Source organism: Trachinotus anak, unplaced genomic scaffold (genome assembly GCF_046630095.1).
Source record: "Trachinotus anak isolate AG129_WGS33_773 ecotype Australia unplaced genomic scaffold, CSIRO_AGI_Tana_v1 ptg000005l, whole genome shotgun sequence".
Taxonomy (NCBI): Eukaryota; Metazoa; Chordata; class Actinopteri; order Carangiformes; family Carangidae; genus Trachinotus; species Trachinotus anak.
The window spans coordinates 3,348,861-3,367,023 of NW_027273856.1; the positions used below are offsets into that span (position 1 = coordinate 3,348,861).

Consider the following 18,163-nt stretch of genomic DNA (forward strand, 5'->3'; position numbering starts at 1 on the left):
GCCCTTTTCTCCACCATGCATACATCAGTGCAAGTCTGGACAGCCTGGCTCAGCACGGAGATGCACAGTTGACGAATCCCTCCGCCGACACACTGGCAAGTAGTCCCTAATTTATGGGATTTTGATAGATGGCAGATTAAGAGTCTATAACAGACAGCGCTTCTGTGAAACACACCCGCCTCTTCTTTCTCCTGCTCTTTAAACGAGATTAACTGTAAATAATTAACATAGTGTGTATTAACAGGTAAACATCTTAAAGAGATGATGTTGTTTTTCAAAGCTTTTCATTCAGGAGAGCTGGAAAAAAAGCACTCTAAGGTGTCAAATTACATGTTTTGTAACAGAAATCCAAAACCAGGAGTAGACTACACTTAATAGTTTCGCAGGACTACTTTTTGTCAATCCAAACGGCTGGTTGGGAGAGGCGAACGCATCCGGGCGGATGTCCACCTCACTTTTCTCCGGGTGCTGTCCGGCTCCCCGGCACACACTCGCACTCACGGCTGCTTCCATCTATCCATGCTGCTCACTTCATTGTACTGACTGCCTTCATCAATTAGGCAAGAATTAAGCCGTTTTAGGTTCAGTAGTTATCTTTTAGCACTTCCGAGGGGACTATAAACCGCGGCCAGAGGCGCAGATAAGTTTTGAGTGCGGGAAAGCGGAGAGAAACCAAACGCAGGTACAGTGTGACTGTTATCTCGACTTCTAACTATTAACGTTACTAATGTAACGCAGGGGTACTAGCCGCGAGCTAACTGGCTAACGTTAGCATCCCAACGACCAACTAGGTCTGACTTCAGATTGCACTTTGGTGAGGGGGGAAACGCCGCCTGTTTTTTATTGTTCTGCCACCAGAAATTGGTTAGAGGGTTGAAAGTGTGGCAGTTTGCACCCACATGAGCCGAAACGGACCGCCGAGTAGAGTTAAAATAACCCAGAGAGCGAGTTTTTGGTCCATGCCAGCAGCAGCAGACAGTAGCGTCAGTAGTAGTAACAGCAACGTAAGCGTGGGGAAAACAAAAGGACTTCAAAGTCTGACACTCAGCACACAGATAACAGCTCAGGAAAGCTGTGAAAATACTGATCTACTTCGCAAACGTGGCTCACTTTAAAAAGCCAGGAACGAATCCACCAACTCATATTTTTTTTTTTTTTTTTTTTGTGAGGTTTAATAATGAACTAATTAAAAAATATCTGAAAATGAATATTTTGAAATTGCATAAGGATGCTTGAAACTGAGCCTCCATAGTAATATTACAGTAATACCTTTACCAGATACAAAAATGTCACTGTACTTCTGAGATCCACGGACACACGATTAGTCACTTTAGGACTATTATTGTCATCGTTATTTGTCAGTGTGAGTCAAAGGTGAGGCATCAGAGAGGAGAGGTGCATCAAACTTCCCATTTAGAAATGTATAATGTTGCAAACAAACACATTGATTTTAAATATATTATCTTAAACTTAATAAAACATGATTGGAGTATTCATTGTTTTTGTGTACCATAGTGCATAATCGTATCGGATTTAGAAATATTGTAAATCAAGTGACAAAAAGTTTTCCATATGCTGGTCAGAGGTAGTGAAAATTAACTACCAAGCACAAGTGGATGCCTGAGCAATACTTATGACTACAAATGCTCCCTGCCTAGCCGTGTTAGCAGCTGTGTATTTTTGTTTTAGCTCGTAAGGCTCATAAAAGTTGATTATTCTGGCAGACATCGAGGCTACCGTCGCAGTGTCCGAGGCTACCACAGCCCCCAAACTCTCCCTGAAAGTGAGCCGGGGCGGGATTATACAGCGTCTCCTCCTTTGTAGCTGTAGCTTCAGCGGTTTCCCCAAACTCCAGTATATCGAGATAGACAGAGATGGACAGAGATGCGTCTAGGTTTGGAAGATGTGATTTTCCAGTGAAGTTAGAGAGGGCAGCTGTTGTTTTGGGGGGCACCGGGAGCAGCGATAGACAAAGACCCCCAGAGAGCCCCAGACACTTGTATTGTCTACCCGGAGTTTGGTAGATGTGATTTAATCTCTCGGGCTGTAAAGCTTTCCCTCTACCCCTCCAGCAGCATAGCTGCTCATGTTTAACCTGAGGGATTGAGCCCGTTTGTCACATATCTGCGCGTCCCTGCTTTGTTCTGGCCGCATTTCAAGTTAGTAAACTGGAGATTAAGTTGCTGATGTGGTGGCGAAAGAAAGCAAGTGTAAGCGATTCAGATTCGTTGGACGTAATTGTTGTTTATACCCTGATCTGTCACAGATATCGGTGTCTTTGTTTGTGGTCAACTGCCGTTTGTAACCGCGCTGTTTGTGCACAAGCGAGCAGATACTTTCTACCGTGTAGAGCTGTGTCCTGGGCTGACCGTCTGGTCTTTTGTGCAACTCACTTGTGGGACTCATTGGGGGGAGCTGCAGAGAGAGAGAGAGAGAGAGAGAGAGAGAGAGAGAGGCTTGGCCACGTAATGATATAGCACTGACTGTGGATGACACTTAAAATGAAAACCCCCTTCATGCAGGAGGGCTCTCATGTTATCCGTGGCACGTTTTTTCTACGTTGTTTTTCAGATGCTGCCACTTGTCAGTTGCTGTGTGCTTTTGTGTGTGTGTGTCTGTGTGTGTGTAGATACGCGTTTGACAGTTTTTAAGACTTTCCCTGGCTTTTGAAGGGGCACACTTTGCTGGTATGGATGTCTTTGGCATGTATGAAGCCTCATACTGTATGTGTACATATGATGGTTTGTGTTGCAGGGTGTGCTAGAGACTGTGGCTTGATTTTTGTAATGCATACATGTTCATATTGGAGACTGGAAATGATGCCAGGCTAAATATAAGATATCACAGTTAACAGTGTAACTGGATATGCATAGACCTATGGGGTCAGGTCAGGATAAAGCAATATCCTTTTTTTTGGTTTGTTTTTTTCACATGCACAAAAATTTACAACTAAAGACCATTTGCATTTTAGATTGATCTAAGAACTGCTTTCTCTTTTAATCTGTTGGTCTATAAATGTCAGAAAATTGTGAAAATACCCAGTATCATTTCACTCAGGTTAATACATTCACACAGCTTTTTTCCAACCAATATTCCCAAACTCAAATATTTTTTAATAAGACAACTAGCAAATATTTCGGATAATTTTTGCTATTTTTGATTAAAAAAAAAAAAAAAAAAAATCTTTCAGTTGACTAATTGATTAATCATCTCATCATTTCAGCTTTGAAAATGTTAGTGTCGGAAAAACCTATTCGTTTTCATTATCAAAATGTGTCAGATTCGCCGTGAAAATACTACTATGGCCTGATAGGACAGGTCAATGATCAATTATATTGTTTGGTGTGATCTATAAAATGTCAGTAAATAGTGTATAATTGCAAATAATTTCTCTTCATTGCCCAAAGATATTCACTTCACAACCATACAAGACAAAGAAAATCAACAAGTCTACAGCAAGAAGCTGAAACAATGCAAAATTTTTGATTGAAAAATGACAGAAATTAATAATCAAGTCAATTATAGGTACCTGTCTGAGCTGCTTGATCACTTTTTCTGCTCCAAAAATGACATTGTTAAGCTAATCAGGTATCAGGTAGACTGGCTAGTCATTTGAGTTGTCGTATTTCTGAAACCATGGTCCAGCTCACTAGCCTTGTTCTGTTTGTTGGGGTTGCCCCCATGACAGGAGCATGCTTTTAATTAGTCAGAGTAGCAAAGGAAAAGGTTTGGCTTCTGTGATAAACAAACCAGAGGTACCTGTGGACTGTGGAAGGTTAGGCTTTTAAGGTCAATACTTGGTGGAAGAAGATGAGATCAGTAACAAATGTGTGTCAGTCAACAAACAGAGGCTGTGTCATCTTCATCGCCTAATGTCCCACACAACTGTTGCCAGTGCAAGGTTATTTTGATTTGAGAGATACCAAGTTATAAAGTGATGCTGAGAGCTGTTGAATGATGAGGTCCAGGGAGAGATATATCTGAGTTTTTGAGTGTATGAATGAATTCTCTTGTGTACTGTATGTACACCAGTGTTTGGAAAAATAAACTCAGCTCAAGTAAAATAATGGGAACGCTTCCAACGTAGAAGCATAAGGTGCTGTTGTACTTTATGAGAGTGAATGAGGTTTTATAGGGTTTCAAGTGAAAACACATAGCAGCCAACTCACTAAGACGAGTTAACTGATAGTTTTATGGGATGTTGAATAAATATTGTTGAACGATGGTGTAAATGGTGAAAGTTTTATGTAAGGTAGTTTTTTTTTTGTTTTTTTTTTGCAGATATGCCCTCAGTGATGGAGCGCTCGGGGGCCGGGGTCCTGTCCAGGAGTAGAGCCAAGACTGTAACCAACGGCAACAGCCAGCCACACTCTGAGGAGGAGAGCAGTGATGAAGAGCATGCTCATGGTAGAGACACTCACACACGTTAAACTGAAGTATATAATACTGACCTCTGAGTTAGATCCTCTCCCTAAATTGAGAATTGCTTTAACATTAGTTATTAGCTATTAAATATTTGTGTTTGCTGTTCTAACCTGAAGTGTGCACAAAGTGTTCTTACATGCAGGCATTTCCATTGTACAGATACATCATGGCAGCTGTTCCGGTTGCATTCATTGCATTGCTGCAGTGCTTCTTCAGTCCCTGCACACTGCTCTCCTCTGTCGTCCCCTCCTTCTCTCCTCCACCCCCTTCCCACACTCTTCCATCCTTGTCATCCTCTGCCCACATGCATCTTTACTTCCTGCATTCTCTCCTTCACCCACTGACTTGCTGTTGATCTTTGATTTTATAACTATTATCTCACCCTGCATATGGACTTGGGACACATTTTTAGATCAAACACAGCAGTATAACCGGAATAGTTAGGGACTGCTCTAAAGACACTTCACTACCCAGATTATTACAACCAACATTCATCCCTGCTTTCAGCTCCTCTATCCATCTTTAGTCTTCCTTTTCATTTCCATATCTTCCTCATCAGTCCGTCTCATTTCTCTCTCATTTTCTTTCTCAGCCAGGGTCCCCTATCCTGCCTCTGTCTTTCCTTCTGTCCATTTTCTTTCATCTTTTCTGTTCCACTTCCTGCTTCTCCACACCCATTTCTTAACCATCTTGCTCCAGTTTCTGTCACCCCCTTCTCCTCCCTTCCTGCCCTCTGTCCCTTTGGAAACAGTAATCTGTCTCTTCCTCCTCTTGGTCTGCTTTCTTGCTCTTGTAGTCTCTCTTCATTCATTACTTTCCACCCTCTCTCCATCTCTTCTATTTCTTGCTAGCTTCACCACAGCACTAATTACTTAATGTCAGCCATCCACTGTCACACTTCCTGTGTGGATTTCTTTAATTTGGATGTTATGTTAAAAATATCACAGGTAGTGAAACTTAACATGATATATTTTATTTCTGAATTTTAGTTGTTCTCTTGTGTAATGTGCTATGACTGAGAACTTCCTGCTGTCGTGGTAGAACCAAACAGTCAAAAAACTCAGATAAGTAGAACAATAATTTAAATATAGCAATTCTTGTAATTCAGATTGTCGATTAAAAGAAGTCTCTATTTGTGGAAGTTGTCATTCAAATGTGCTTTCCATTCTTTGCAGGCAGTGTGTTTTTTAACATTTGGAGAATTGTTTGCACTGTTTAAAACTAATTACATATCCTCAGGGTTTTCCTGCAGCGTTTTATGCCCATGCCTTGTAGAAAGCTGTGTAATTCCATTGTCCTGTTGTTAATGAAAACTATGACAAAAAGTAATTGACAATGACCTAATTTTCACAATGATTGTTGCACCATTAATAGTAAGAAACACCTTGTAAAGTTATGTGTCTGTCAGTAATGTTATCCAATGTTACCTGTTCTTGAAAGAAACTGATTTATGGACTAAATTCATCCACAAGCCACTGAGAGTTAGACAAAGAGCAGCAACAAACCAGCTGAGACAAACTATGAAAGGCATCCCCATCCACAGCACTATCAATGCAACATTAATGCTACTTTCGGTCGGCTGTCTTCAGTGTTGCTGTCAGGAGAAGTTCCAGGCTTAGTGTCAGCAGTTCATCTAAATCGTCCTCTAGACATTCACTAAACATAGATCACAATATCTGTTATGCAACCGATATTCTCCAGCATCTTCTCTCAAAATAAACCCAGAAAATGAAGAGAATTGTAGTGAACAGATGAGTGAATCCAGCTTCTGAATGACTCACTGGTCTACAGTGAACACCACAGGTAGCTGCAGCTAATGTCATGTTAACAGGAACAACTGTACTGTGATTAGATCAGAGAGCAGTTCTGTTCAGACCGACAGTTTGGAAATGCTAACGAGACTGTGACATGGCACCTTGCGAGACACCTGTCACTGTGGTAACTGTACGCAAAGATGGCAACAGCTGTAGCCTCAAAATGCATTAAAGACATAACAATTAAAATGTAGGATGAAAATGATGACTAAAACTTAACAAAAATTGAATGACTAAAATTCGACTTAAATGAACATTTTCACCCAAAGACTAAAACTGAATTAAAACTAGTTGTCTAAATTAACTCTGCACTGTACACTTTACCATAAAATGATCTAGCTCGTACAGTATTTTGTCATTGAGAAAAAGTTACCTGGATGAAGCTCCAGTTCTCTGAATTTGTTTGTAGGCTTGATAGGGTAAACCAATAGTGAAGCCCGTTAGACAGCAACAAAATAGAAGTTGTTTATTCTGTGGCCCTATAGATGACTCTCCTTCTGTCTCTTCTGTTATCACTCTTCTTATGATCCTCTCCAGCCAGCTCTGTAACTTTTAGTAAAATTTCTGCCTTGCCCCCCATCCTCTTCTCTGTCTTTACCACACTTTATTTATCTCTCTTTGAAATACTGTAGAAACTCATGTTCATCTTGTGTCTCTTTATACAGACAGTATGATCAGAGTGGGAGGAGACTACCAGGCTCAGATCCCAGAGTTCAAACCAGGTAAGCTGGCACTGAGGAAAGAATGGGAGAAGGGGAGATAACAGAGAGAAATAAAATGAAAGATGAACAGAGAGAGAGAGGGAGGAAATCAGGGCTGACAAGGAGACACAGAGGTGAGTGGAGGACGTTGAAATGGAGGAAGGAGAGGCATGCAGATGATGAGAGAAATGAAGGTCAAATGTCCAGTGTTACTGTGGAAATTGAGGAAAATGGAGAGAGGGGAAGAGAACTAACAAAAGGTCTAAAATGATCTTTCTCTCCCCCCTCATTGTAGGTTTTCTTCCAGATATTTTATCCTACATGCTTAAATGATAAATCAAAGTTTATTTATGAAATAAAAGACACAAAGACAGAGTCATTATTCTCTTGGTAGTAATCTTAACATTGGTTACTCAGTCATTCAGGCAGAAAAGAATCAGGTAGAAAAGTGTAAAAAAAAAATGTAGACAGAAATTCCAGCAAAAATTCATGTGTTGAAGTCATGCGACAATAATAAGTGACTAATGGGAACTGCAAAAATGGTGATATTTACACAAGAATGATGCTTCCTCCAAACAGCTTGGATTGACAGGTTTACATAAATTCTCAAGTCATCTGTGGGTTAAAGGCCTTGAATTAGCCCAATAAAGATGAGGTAGAAGTGTTAAAAGCTAGAAAATGTGTTAAATTAATTAGTATTTCTTGCAACACAGTGATTCAAGGTCTCTTTGAGGTGGGTGTCAAGTCTTTGTTTAATAAATTAAAGGGTTAGCTCTGCAATATTCAAACCCTGCTTCTGCTTCAGTAAACACAAATGGACCTCAAAATTTTTTTCTGACATTTATGAAAAGTCTGTAGCAATGTTGGATCAGACTGAAATTATATTGTCAGTTTTTTGTTGTTGTATTTTTTGTTATGTCTAAATGCCGTTTCATGAACTGAAAAGGTTTAAAGATTCTGAAATTGTGCTTAATGAGATACACTGATACCTTGTGTGAGTAGTAGATGTAAAGTGGATGAACACTGGGAAAACAACTACCATAATATTCAGAGAGAAAGGAGAAGTTGCCCCACAACAATCACATTGCACCAGAGAATTGGAGCAGTGAGACCTATCTCTGTCTTAACGTTTCTTGGCACGTCACTTTCACCTCCTCACCTTTCTTCTTAATGAAGATGGAGCCAAAGAAGAAGTTTAGACAGAATAAAAGATGCAAAGAAGAGGGGAGAAGAAAGTAAAAGTTAAAATATGGTCTGATACGCAGACAATCGGGGAGAGAGAGATGTGGAGAGAAATGGAGGAGGGAGAGGCAGATGAGGGAGGAGAGGAGGACACAGAACTGATGTGACTGAGTGACAGAGAGATTCAGATATACGTGTAACCTCCATGGATGGATCTAGTGTCTGAAACTGTCTGGTTTTGTTTTCATTACAGACAGTCCAACCCGCTACAATGAGAAGGACCAGAGGAGCATGTTGGTGTGGTGTCCCAACAGTCAGCTCTCTGATGCAATGTGTAAGCCTCACACACACACAAACACACACACAAACACACACACACACCTCAACAGACCTTAGCTTATTACATTCACTGGTACAAGCTTAACAACCTGACCTTCAGTTTAGTGACTATATGCTGACTGGAGAATAGTAATTAAAACTTTCATTCTTTCTGTTTATGTGAACTATCTTGGTCTTTTCACCTCCGTCTTTCTTCTCTCTTCCTCGTTTATGTTCATTCTTTTTCTCAAATTTTCACCTTCTCAATCTGTTTTTTCTGTCCAACTCTCCCCACAACACCACACTATTACCCCATATCACTCCCCTTTTTGCCTTTTCTTCTCCTTTTCTCGCTCACCATCTCTTCATTTCCCCTTTTCTTACTGTTGTTCACCCCCTCTTACTTTTCTCTTTTTCTAGTGGATGAGTACATCCTGATGGCCAAAGAGAAACATGGATACAATATGGAGCAGGTTAGTTTCATCTTTCAGTATTGCCATTTCCTTAAAAAAAACTTAAATTAAACAACATAGACAGGTAAAGCCTAATATCTCCTACATTTTACAGCAGCTTAACTTATTACCCCATTTGTCTTTTTTGCTCCCTACTATGACACACTCCCCATTTCCAATCCTTCCCTCTGTCCTTGCTGTTCCATCAGGCCCTAGGCATGTTGTTGTGGCACAAACACGACGTAGAGCGCTCACTGGCCGACCTCGCCAACTTCACCCCCTTCCCAGACGAGTGGACGGTCGAGGATAAAGTGCTGTTCGAACAGGCCTTCAGCTTTCATGGCAAGAGCTTCCATCGTATCCAGCAGATGGTGAGAGACTGGGAGGATAACACACATGCCACCAGTATATTTAGAACAAGAATTACTGTCATTTTCAAAAGCATTTTTGATATTTATCACTTGATTGTCTGTGTTTGTGTGTAGCTTCCAGACAAGCTGATCTCCAGTTTGGTAAAGTACTACTACAGCTGGAAGAAGACCAGGACCAGGACCTCAGTCATGGACCGACAGGCCAGGAGGCTGGTCAACAAGAGAGAGAAAGATGACAGGCATGAGAAACCATGAAACTTTAATAATAACCCCAGGGGGAAACTGAGAATGAAGGGAGAGGAGAAGGCTGGGATGAATGACTGAGGGAAGAATGAATATTAGAGGAAGGACAGAGCAGAAAGGAAACATTAAGTTCTCCCAGAAAATACTCACCTGAGATCTGACATTTACAAAACTCTTTTTTTAAATGACACTGGATAAACATGTCATCCTGGGAAAACAAGAGCCTTATGAATATAAATGAGATCCTTTGATATTATTTCTTGTCATTTTCAGCTGACATTTTTGAACACCAGGAATAATTCTGGGTTAAATCAAACATAGTTTTAATTTAGACAGTTGGATGTAGACAAAGCTGAAGCATGGGTGTGTTGTAGTTTAATATCTTTTTTTTTTATCATGCAGTAATGATGAGCTGGAGGAAGGAGACCCTGGCAGTGACAGTGACTTTGAGATTGAGAACAAGAAAGAGGTGAGCAATGGAAAACTTAATAGTGGTTGTTTGACTGACAGAGTGTATGTGTGTACGCTTATGTAAACACATTTAATTTTTTATTTTATTTGTCAAGACTTGCCTGAGGAGATCAGGCCAACCAAATCAATGCTTGCTATATCCTTCAATTTCCGCTTCATTTATTATGCATAAATGTAAGGCTGCCTTCTTGTTGCTGTTGTTGTGGAAATCCATCACTCTGCCTGAAGCTCATTTCTAATATTTGTGTGATTCCTCTGTCCATGAAGGCAGTGAAGCAGAACCCCAGCAGCACCAGCTCAGAGAAAGCCACTCCCAGTCGCTCTGGGCCGATAAAGAAGGAGAATATCGGGGCTCAGTACCGCCACCATCCGCTCAGAGCTCGACGCAGGCCACCCAAAGGCATGCACTTGGAGCAGGGAGACATCATGTCCCTGTCAGCCTCTCAAGATTCCGGGGTGCTAACTATACGACAGCTGGACACACAGTTGGTGTCACTCAAGAGACAAGTATGTTTTTAATCTGGTCATCCAATTATAACTGTAAAGTGTAAATGCACGAGGGTCTAATTAACCAAACTACTGTATTTATATAGGTAGAAACTCAACATAGTTTCAATGTGTCTGGAGCTATGTGACTGTTAATAGCTCCCACAGAGTTTTACAGTTCAACAATATCATAATAAATTGTCATATTGTTCTGTGCAAAGTATACATGAACATGAATCCAGTCTCAGTTAGGGGTTGCTGCCTTTTCCGCTGTTAGTATGAATGCACCACTAGCAGGTTTCAGAAATAAAAAATGCTTGTGGGAGATGAAAAAATTCTCCTAGACAACCAGACTTACAGGCCATACAGGGTGATGAGAGCTGGTGGCAACAACATTACCAGAAAAAGTATAAAGTGATCTATTGCCTATTATTACTGTTCACATTTTAAAACTGCATCTACCTGCTTCATTAGATCAGCAAGTCTTGTGACTGACTGTATGTTTATGTTCTAAGAGCTACAGATTTCTGTTTAACAACATCAGTGCCACCAGTCAAAAAATGAACTGACCACACTGTCCCCTCTCTGTCCTTCCCTCCACTCTTTCTCTCAGGTTCAGTCTATTAAACAGAACAACAGTAGTTTGAAACAGAGTCTAAATGAAGGTGTTGACCTGTTCAAACCTGCAGAGGTAAATCTTTTTTTCACTCCTGTCTTTCTGTGATTTCCTTCCTTTACATCCCTCATCTATCCCTGCTTTGAATTTTGTTTCCTGGCTATATTAATCTCTCTTCATTTAGTCCCTCTCCTCTTTCATTTATTCACTCTGCCCTTCCCCAACTCCCTCCAGATATTATTTCACCCCTTATAGGACTGAGATTTGTCTTAATCTGCTCTTTGCTCTCATGCTGTCATTTTCACCTCTCCCTCCTCTTCTTACTTACCACCCACTTTACCTCCCCCCACACTCTAATCTCTCCCCCTCTCTCTCCCAGCCTGCCCCTAAGATGAACTCTCGTTGGACCACAGAAGAGCAGCTCCTGGCTGTGCAGGGTGAGTGAAGGCTGCAGCATCACCCCCCCCCCCTTCAGGTCACCTCGTGTTGCTAGCTCTCCTCTTCTACCTCACATTCACAGGCACAAGTCAGATTGTTAGACATCTTCATATTCACATTTTTCACACAGAGAAACTGCTATTTTAGTATTGTATCAGCCTGAATTATTACTGTTGAATACTTTGCTGTAGCCTGGGTATAATGAAATGGATAGTTTGTCACTTGAATGACTTATTGCTAGTGTTTTTGAGTAGTACTCATATAAAGGGGGGTGTTTGTTTTAATGTTTATTTAGGTTAAAAACAAACTATAAATTATTTGAAATTCTTGACTGGTCTAAAGAGAGATAAAAGGAACGGTGTGCGATAGAGAGCTTGCGCGAAAGAGAAATAGGCATTTAAAGAAACAAGCGCGTGAATTGAGAGCAACAAAATTTAATTTGCTATTTGATTCAATGCAGTTATGTACTAAAGCAGAAATCAATAACAAAGACACTCAGCAGATCGTCTTCTTTGGAGACAGTGTGTCTCCTTTGCATTCCTTCATTACATCTGCCACAATATCAGAGTCGTGATGCAGTTAATACAAATAACACTGCAAGAGCAATGTGTTATTATCTAGTCTGTGAGAATAGCATCTCAAACACAGCTGTAGGTTTTAAATCAATTACCTGACTCATTTTCCTCATGTTCATGGTTCTCAGGATGCAGTGTAAATGCAAACAGAATTGTTAGGGGTGTAGTTGCTGTGTTCAGTGTCCATGGTTTGTTAGAACCAGAACTATTAGGTCTTTTTAGTGCTCATGATAATCTGATGCAGCTGGAATACATAGGAGCAACTGGGATTCAGATTCCGTCTGTAATGAAAGTGAATGAAAGCTATGGGAGATGTAAAGCTGCTTCTGTTCCAGCTGAGTGTCCACTGCACTTTGTCAGTTAAAGACGCAGTTGTGTTATAGAGGGGCATTCAGAGGATTCATGCCTGATGAGGGTTGGTATTATTTGTTGCTATGGACACACAGTTCTGAATACACAACATGAATGGATGTTAACTTCTGAATTACTGATATGGAATTAGATGCATTTACTTGCAAATATTACCAGATGTTAAGGTTATAAAATGGCAAACACATTAAATCAAATTATTATTATTATTATTATTACTATTACTATTATTATTATTATTATTATGGCTATATTTTCACTGACACTGATCCCTGATCACATCTAAAATATGTATCTAATATAATTCTGTCTTGCTCTTGGGTTCAGCAGGTAGCAGGAGTGTTCTGTCTTTTGGGCAAAGTTTAAATTATTATGAAGAACAAACTAACTCATTTGTGAAACATAAAGGCCACGTTTCCCTTAATTGTCAATAGATAGTTAAAGATTAGATGAGTTTAAGAACTATTGAGTTAACTTCTAGGAAAACTTAGGAATTGCAGAAGCAGAGATTTAAACCTCTGGTGTTAATCCACGAGTCAGGTAAATTTAAGATTAGATAAGAAAACTCTGTCTTCCCCTTCCCTTAGCAGCTGCAGGCAGTGTGCCATCCCCCCTCAACTGCTGCTGTGCAGCGCAAACAGCAGAAGAAAAAGCAGAGGCTGAAAGACAGTGATGTGTGTAATGATGTGAGTGTGAAGCAGGTCAGGCCTGTAAAAGAGCAGGTGCACTCAGTCAGCTGACCTCAGATGAAAGTTAACAGAAAACATGCATCAACACTCCAGCTCACTCTACATTCACTCTTCTTTGTTTCCTCTGATGCACACTGCACCATTTCTCTGACAGACCGAAAGCAAGCAGCTGTTTCTGCAGGTTGTTAAGGGCAATGAAATGAGTGACGCATAGACGCAATATAAACCTGATGTTTTTCTTCTGTCTCCTCCCCAGCCATCCGTCGCTATGGTAAAGACTTTGCAGCCATTGCAGAGGTGATAGGGACAAAGACACCAGCTCAGGTGAGCATCATCTTTCTCATGTGTTGAGCTTGGGGAAAGATTTATGAAGATCGCCTCTTTCATCTCTTATTCTGACCTCGGTCTAACCCTCCATCCTGCAGTATACTCTCAGTGAGCTGCCTATCAGCTTTTCATCTCTTCTCCAATTTCTCCCTCATCCCTACATCTAGATAAGCATTTTTCTTTATAGGACAACTATAATCTCCATTATCCCTCCTTTCATTTGTCTTCTGCCCACCAGTCTCAGCCTCTGTGTCCTTGAATGCAGCACAACTTTCTGTCATCTGTCAATTCTTCTCTAACTCTCCATCTTTCTCTTTGGGTTCAGGTGAGTTCGTTCTTTGTGAGCTACCGGCGCAGGTTCAACCTGGATGAGGTGCTGAGGGAGTGGGCTGCCGAGCAGGTGGCCACCAGCCGAGACCAGAGAGATCCCAGGAGGAGCAGCGAGGAGATTGCGACAGCTACAGAGGGAGGCACAGAGGAAGACGAGGTGAGGCCTGATCTGGACTCTGTAGTTTTAAACAAACATTACTCAAACAGTTATTAGGATCAGGTTATTGTCAGCTTGGGTCTTTTTTATAAAATATTATTTAACGAGAAAAATATAGATTATCTCTATTAGCCTTGTCCTTTATTTGTAAATATTGTGTTTTGTAGAAACTATAAAGCATGGTTGTGACTTGTTTAACTTTGATGGACAGTAAGTCAAAGAAGTGGTAAATGAATGATATAGACATAAAATAGCTGTAAAGTGTCTGTAGGTTCGCTGTCACACAATACAATACATGGCAAATTGAGTTGGAGAGAAGCTTTAAAGATAGAGAGAAGTCCATGTTATCATCCAGGATCAACCAGGACTCTGCTTCCTCAGTGCTTCATCTCCTCTTTACCTGCTCTATATGACTAAAGTGAAACTTATCCATCATATCTGATGAGTGTGTTTAACAGACGGAGCAGGTGGTTGTAATATTTAGTTCTCCTCTGTGCCGTCTGCTGGGGTTTAAAGCTGAACACGTCTGCTCATCATCTTTTTCCTTCTGTTATCTTTGATCTCTCTCTCTCCACCTTCTCTCTTGTCTTTCTCCTGATCTCATTTCATCTTCTTTGGTTGTCCTCCCCCTTCTTAACCCTCTTCTCCACTGTCTCCTCCCTCCCCTCAGGTCAAAATGGAGGACTCTCCCTCAGACGCTGCTGGCAGCTCCTCTCCCCCCTCATCAACCCAGACCCCGTCCTCTCTCTCACAGCCTCCTCCGCTGCTGCGCCCCGCGCCTCCCTCGGCTCCACCCAGCCTCCTCCGTCAGCCTCCTCCTCTCCAGACACGCCCGCTCCAGAACCGTGCGCCACACAACCACCCTCCACCCCCGCTTATCCGGCCTGCAGTGACCTCCTCCTCCTCTTCCACTGGAGGCTCCAGCCTCAGGGCTTCTCCTCCCAGTTCCTCCTCCACTGTGGCAGGGCAGATGCCTCCATCGCTGGTCGGGCTCAAAGTGGAGCAGCCCAACTCACACTGATAACACACATATACCAAAATAGGGGTAGAAACACACACACACATACAAATGAGCTTGCAGACAAACACAATACTTTCTTTTTTCTCAGAGAAAATTCCTTCACCCTGTAACTCCATTGCTCCTAATCTCCGTTCCTGAGACCATTACGCATCACATGACCAAATCGATTGAACATGCTCGGGTCCCTAAGGTGACGGCACAGCTCTTAAAAATTGGCAGGAAGAGTGTGAGGGCCCCTCAACAAGTCCGCTTTGTAAGGCAGTAATCTAAAGCCCCTTTACTGTACTGACAAACACCTACCTCCAGACCATAGTTCTCTAGTGTCACACACACACACACACACACACACACACACACACACACACACACACACACACACACACACACACACACAAACACACACACAAACACACACACACTGCAAACAAACTGGGAACTCGAAATTAATACTACGTGCACACACCTCCCTTAAAAAAACAAAAGGAGACACTGGATCATCAAGCTGTTGAAGAAAGCCATGACCACAGAGAGCACACCCACCTGCTCGTCTCCATGGCAACTGTTGAACATCTGGATTGCAGAGGAGTGTGGTTGAACACACACACACAAACACACAATATATATATCTATACTGTAGGTTCAGTATAGATATATAACGAGTAACAAGTCATCCAAACAGCCTTCAGGAAAAACAAATGATGAATTAAAAGAGGGAAAGAACAGATGAGAAGAACGTAGGGAGAGTTGCCCATGCCTGAGCCAAACCTGCTCCTCCTGTGAGGTCGTGTAGATAAGAAAATTGTTCGAACAGGTGGAAATGGTTGTGAAGAAATCCACCTCTTCCATTTGAGCTTTGCTTTAAAACTTGCACCCTCAAAGAGGAGCGAGAAGGTACAAAGAAACCGAGCTTTGTAAACACAGCTCTGAGTTTATTTCTATGGGTTTTAATAGTTTAAACTGTTGGTTCAGAAATGGGCAAAAATGGAAAAAGAGGAGCAGGAGATCACAGCGCTCTCTCTTCTCTCATAGCCATGTATTACTAGTATTTACTGGAGTGTTGTTTTCCTTTTATTTTGACTAGACCTAAAGGTGAGCCCTAGATAGGCAGTTAGTTACTGTAAGTAGTTTAGATAGTGCATACTTTATTATTATTATGGTGATAATTATTGACTGAGCACTAAGGAGAAAAAGAGCCTTTTAACACGTGTGACTGGACTGTGTCTCACATTTCAACAGGACATTTTGCCACAGCTTATTTTCACTGGCTCAGTGCTGAAGTCCCACTGTGTTATGTCGCTTACTTCTGAGGAAGATTTCCAGTCGTCATCCCCAAACACTGGTCGCTCTGAGGAGAAGCAGAACGACACATTCGCTCCTGTGTGTGGTGTGATGGGACGACTCTCTGACCTCCTACAGATGTGTGTACACTGAAAAAGAAAAGGAAATGTTCTGCCAAAGTCTGTTATTGCTTTAAAAGCACATCGTCCCACATTGTTTCTCTGCATCTCCAGTTAGCTGTTGAACATCAGAAGAGTCTAACGTTTTACAGTGTTGACTGCTTCCTACATGTTAGACACAAGGTCAACATCACGTTCCTGCTGAGAGTTAACTGGATGCGATGTCTCTGTATGGTCATTAGGAAGCTACCGCCACAGCCGGCTAACTTACCTTAGCACAATGGAAGCAGCAGCTCCTCTGGTTCTATCCAAAGGTAGCAAATCTGCCTAACAACACCTCTAAAGCTACACATTGCTTTTATTTAATTTGTACAAAAAACAAAAGGTTGACCTTTTTTTTTTTTTTGAGACTGGACTATTCTTCTTTTCCATGAGTCTCTGCTGTTTCCAGGCAACTCGGCCTGACCAAGAAATAGTCCAGCACCTGCTAGACCCTAAAACTAATGGTTGTGGTTTTTACACGTTGGTGTTAAGAATTAAACAAATGAAATGCTACATGTTAATTTGTGGGAGGATTTGTTACCTTTGGACAGAGGCAGCCCAAGTGTTTCTGTTTTCAGTCTCAGTGCTGGCTGCTGGTGGAAGCCTCATTTTACATTCAGACATGTCAGAGTTAAGTTACCTCTCTGTCTGTAACTGTTCATTTAGGTTAATGTTTCCCAAGGACGACCAAAAATATCACTGGTTGCTTCAGATGATTCACTTCAGTATTCTGTTGGTCAGCATGTGGTAGGAATTTACAAAGATGTGATGACAGCTCTGTGAGGCCCTCTGAGTCCAGTTTAGGCAGCTGTCTCTGTGGTAGTCCAAAGTCCTGTCCTGTCCAGGCACAGAGAGGAGGCCCGAGAGGTCAAAAGGCATCTGGAGGAAGTTTCTGCTGTAAGGTCGACCAGTCGATTAATTTAGACAATGAGCTGTCAGGAAATGCTGCATTTTCCTTCCCAGTCCTGCCACTGTCAGGTCTCTGCCTCTGAGTATTCATTTAATGCCTTCTGAGGTTGTGGTATCAGGTAACTTCACGAGCAAACGTAGAAAACCGAACAATATCTTCTGTGGTACTTCCATTACATAACCTGTTAGTCTCCTGCTGAATCTTCCCCTCTCATCCCAGTCGCCTGTCTATCACTGTCTCCTGAGTCATGTATGAACTGTTTCACACGGCCTCACATCACCTGCCTTTGTTAGCAGAGGCCTTCAGCGTCGACTCAAACGCAGCACTGAGTGGGAATCAAAGCAGCCCGTCACTACACTTGGCTTTAACGTGGCTTGCCTTCTGACTTTGCTTTGACTTGTTTTCTTTGTTTCAAAAACTGCTTGTGTGTACTGTATGTGAGAAGTTGTTTACATTGTGGAAACTGAACTCTTTGTGTTTGCAAATGTTTTTTTTTTTAGAATAAAGAAATGACCAAACAGCTCTTTGTCGGCTACTACATTTGTTTATCCGCACATGCCATATTTTACGTCATCCATAAGTCCAGTGTGTGGATCTTAACACACACCACAGATTGTGATGGGTTTGTTAAATCAAAGAAGGAGAAAGTACAATTACCACCATGCAATAATTTGCCTCCACCAACCAGTCAAGTTGCAGGAAACGTGGCCAGAGTGTCTCCTTCTGTTTCTGAGTTACAGCATTGAATAATGGCCAGAAGTGTTTTGGCAGAACATTACATTACAGTGAAGCTGACCTTTGACCTTTTGGATAAACTATATATATCACC

General features: G+C 41.5%; 1 protein-coding gene across 1 annotated transcript; it reads left to right on the forward strand.

Moving 5' to 3' along the window:
• Window positions 1-462: 462 nt before the first annotated feature.
• rcor2 (REST corepressor 2) lies at window positions 463-17,852 on the forward strand. The gene is made up of 14 exons (XM_071477811.1): window positions 463-682; window positions 4,282-4,407; window positions 6,905-6,961; window positions 8,376-8,456; window positions 8,861-8,913; window positions 9,102-9,263; window positions 9,378-9,502; window positions 9,909-9,975; window positions 10,245-10,484; window positions 11,077-11,154; window positions 11,459-11,516; window positions 13,407-13,474; window positions 13,803-13,964; window positions 14,635-17,852. Exons 2-14 carry the CDS (start codon window positions 4,284-4,286, stop codon window positions 14,983-14,985), a joined length of 1,626 nt encoding a protein of 541 aa, XP_071333912.1. The 5' UTR covers window positions 463-682; window positions 4,282-4,283; the 3' UTR covers window positions 14,986-17,852.
• Window positions 17,853-18,163: the final 311 nt, after the last annotated feature.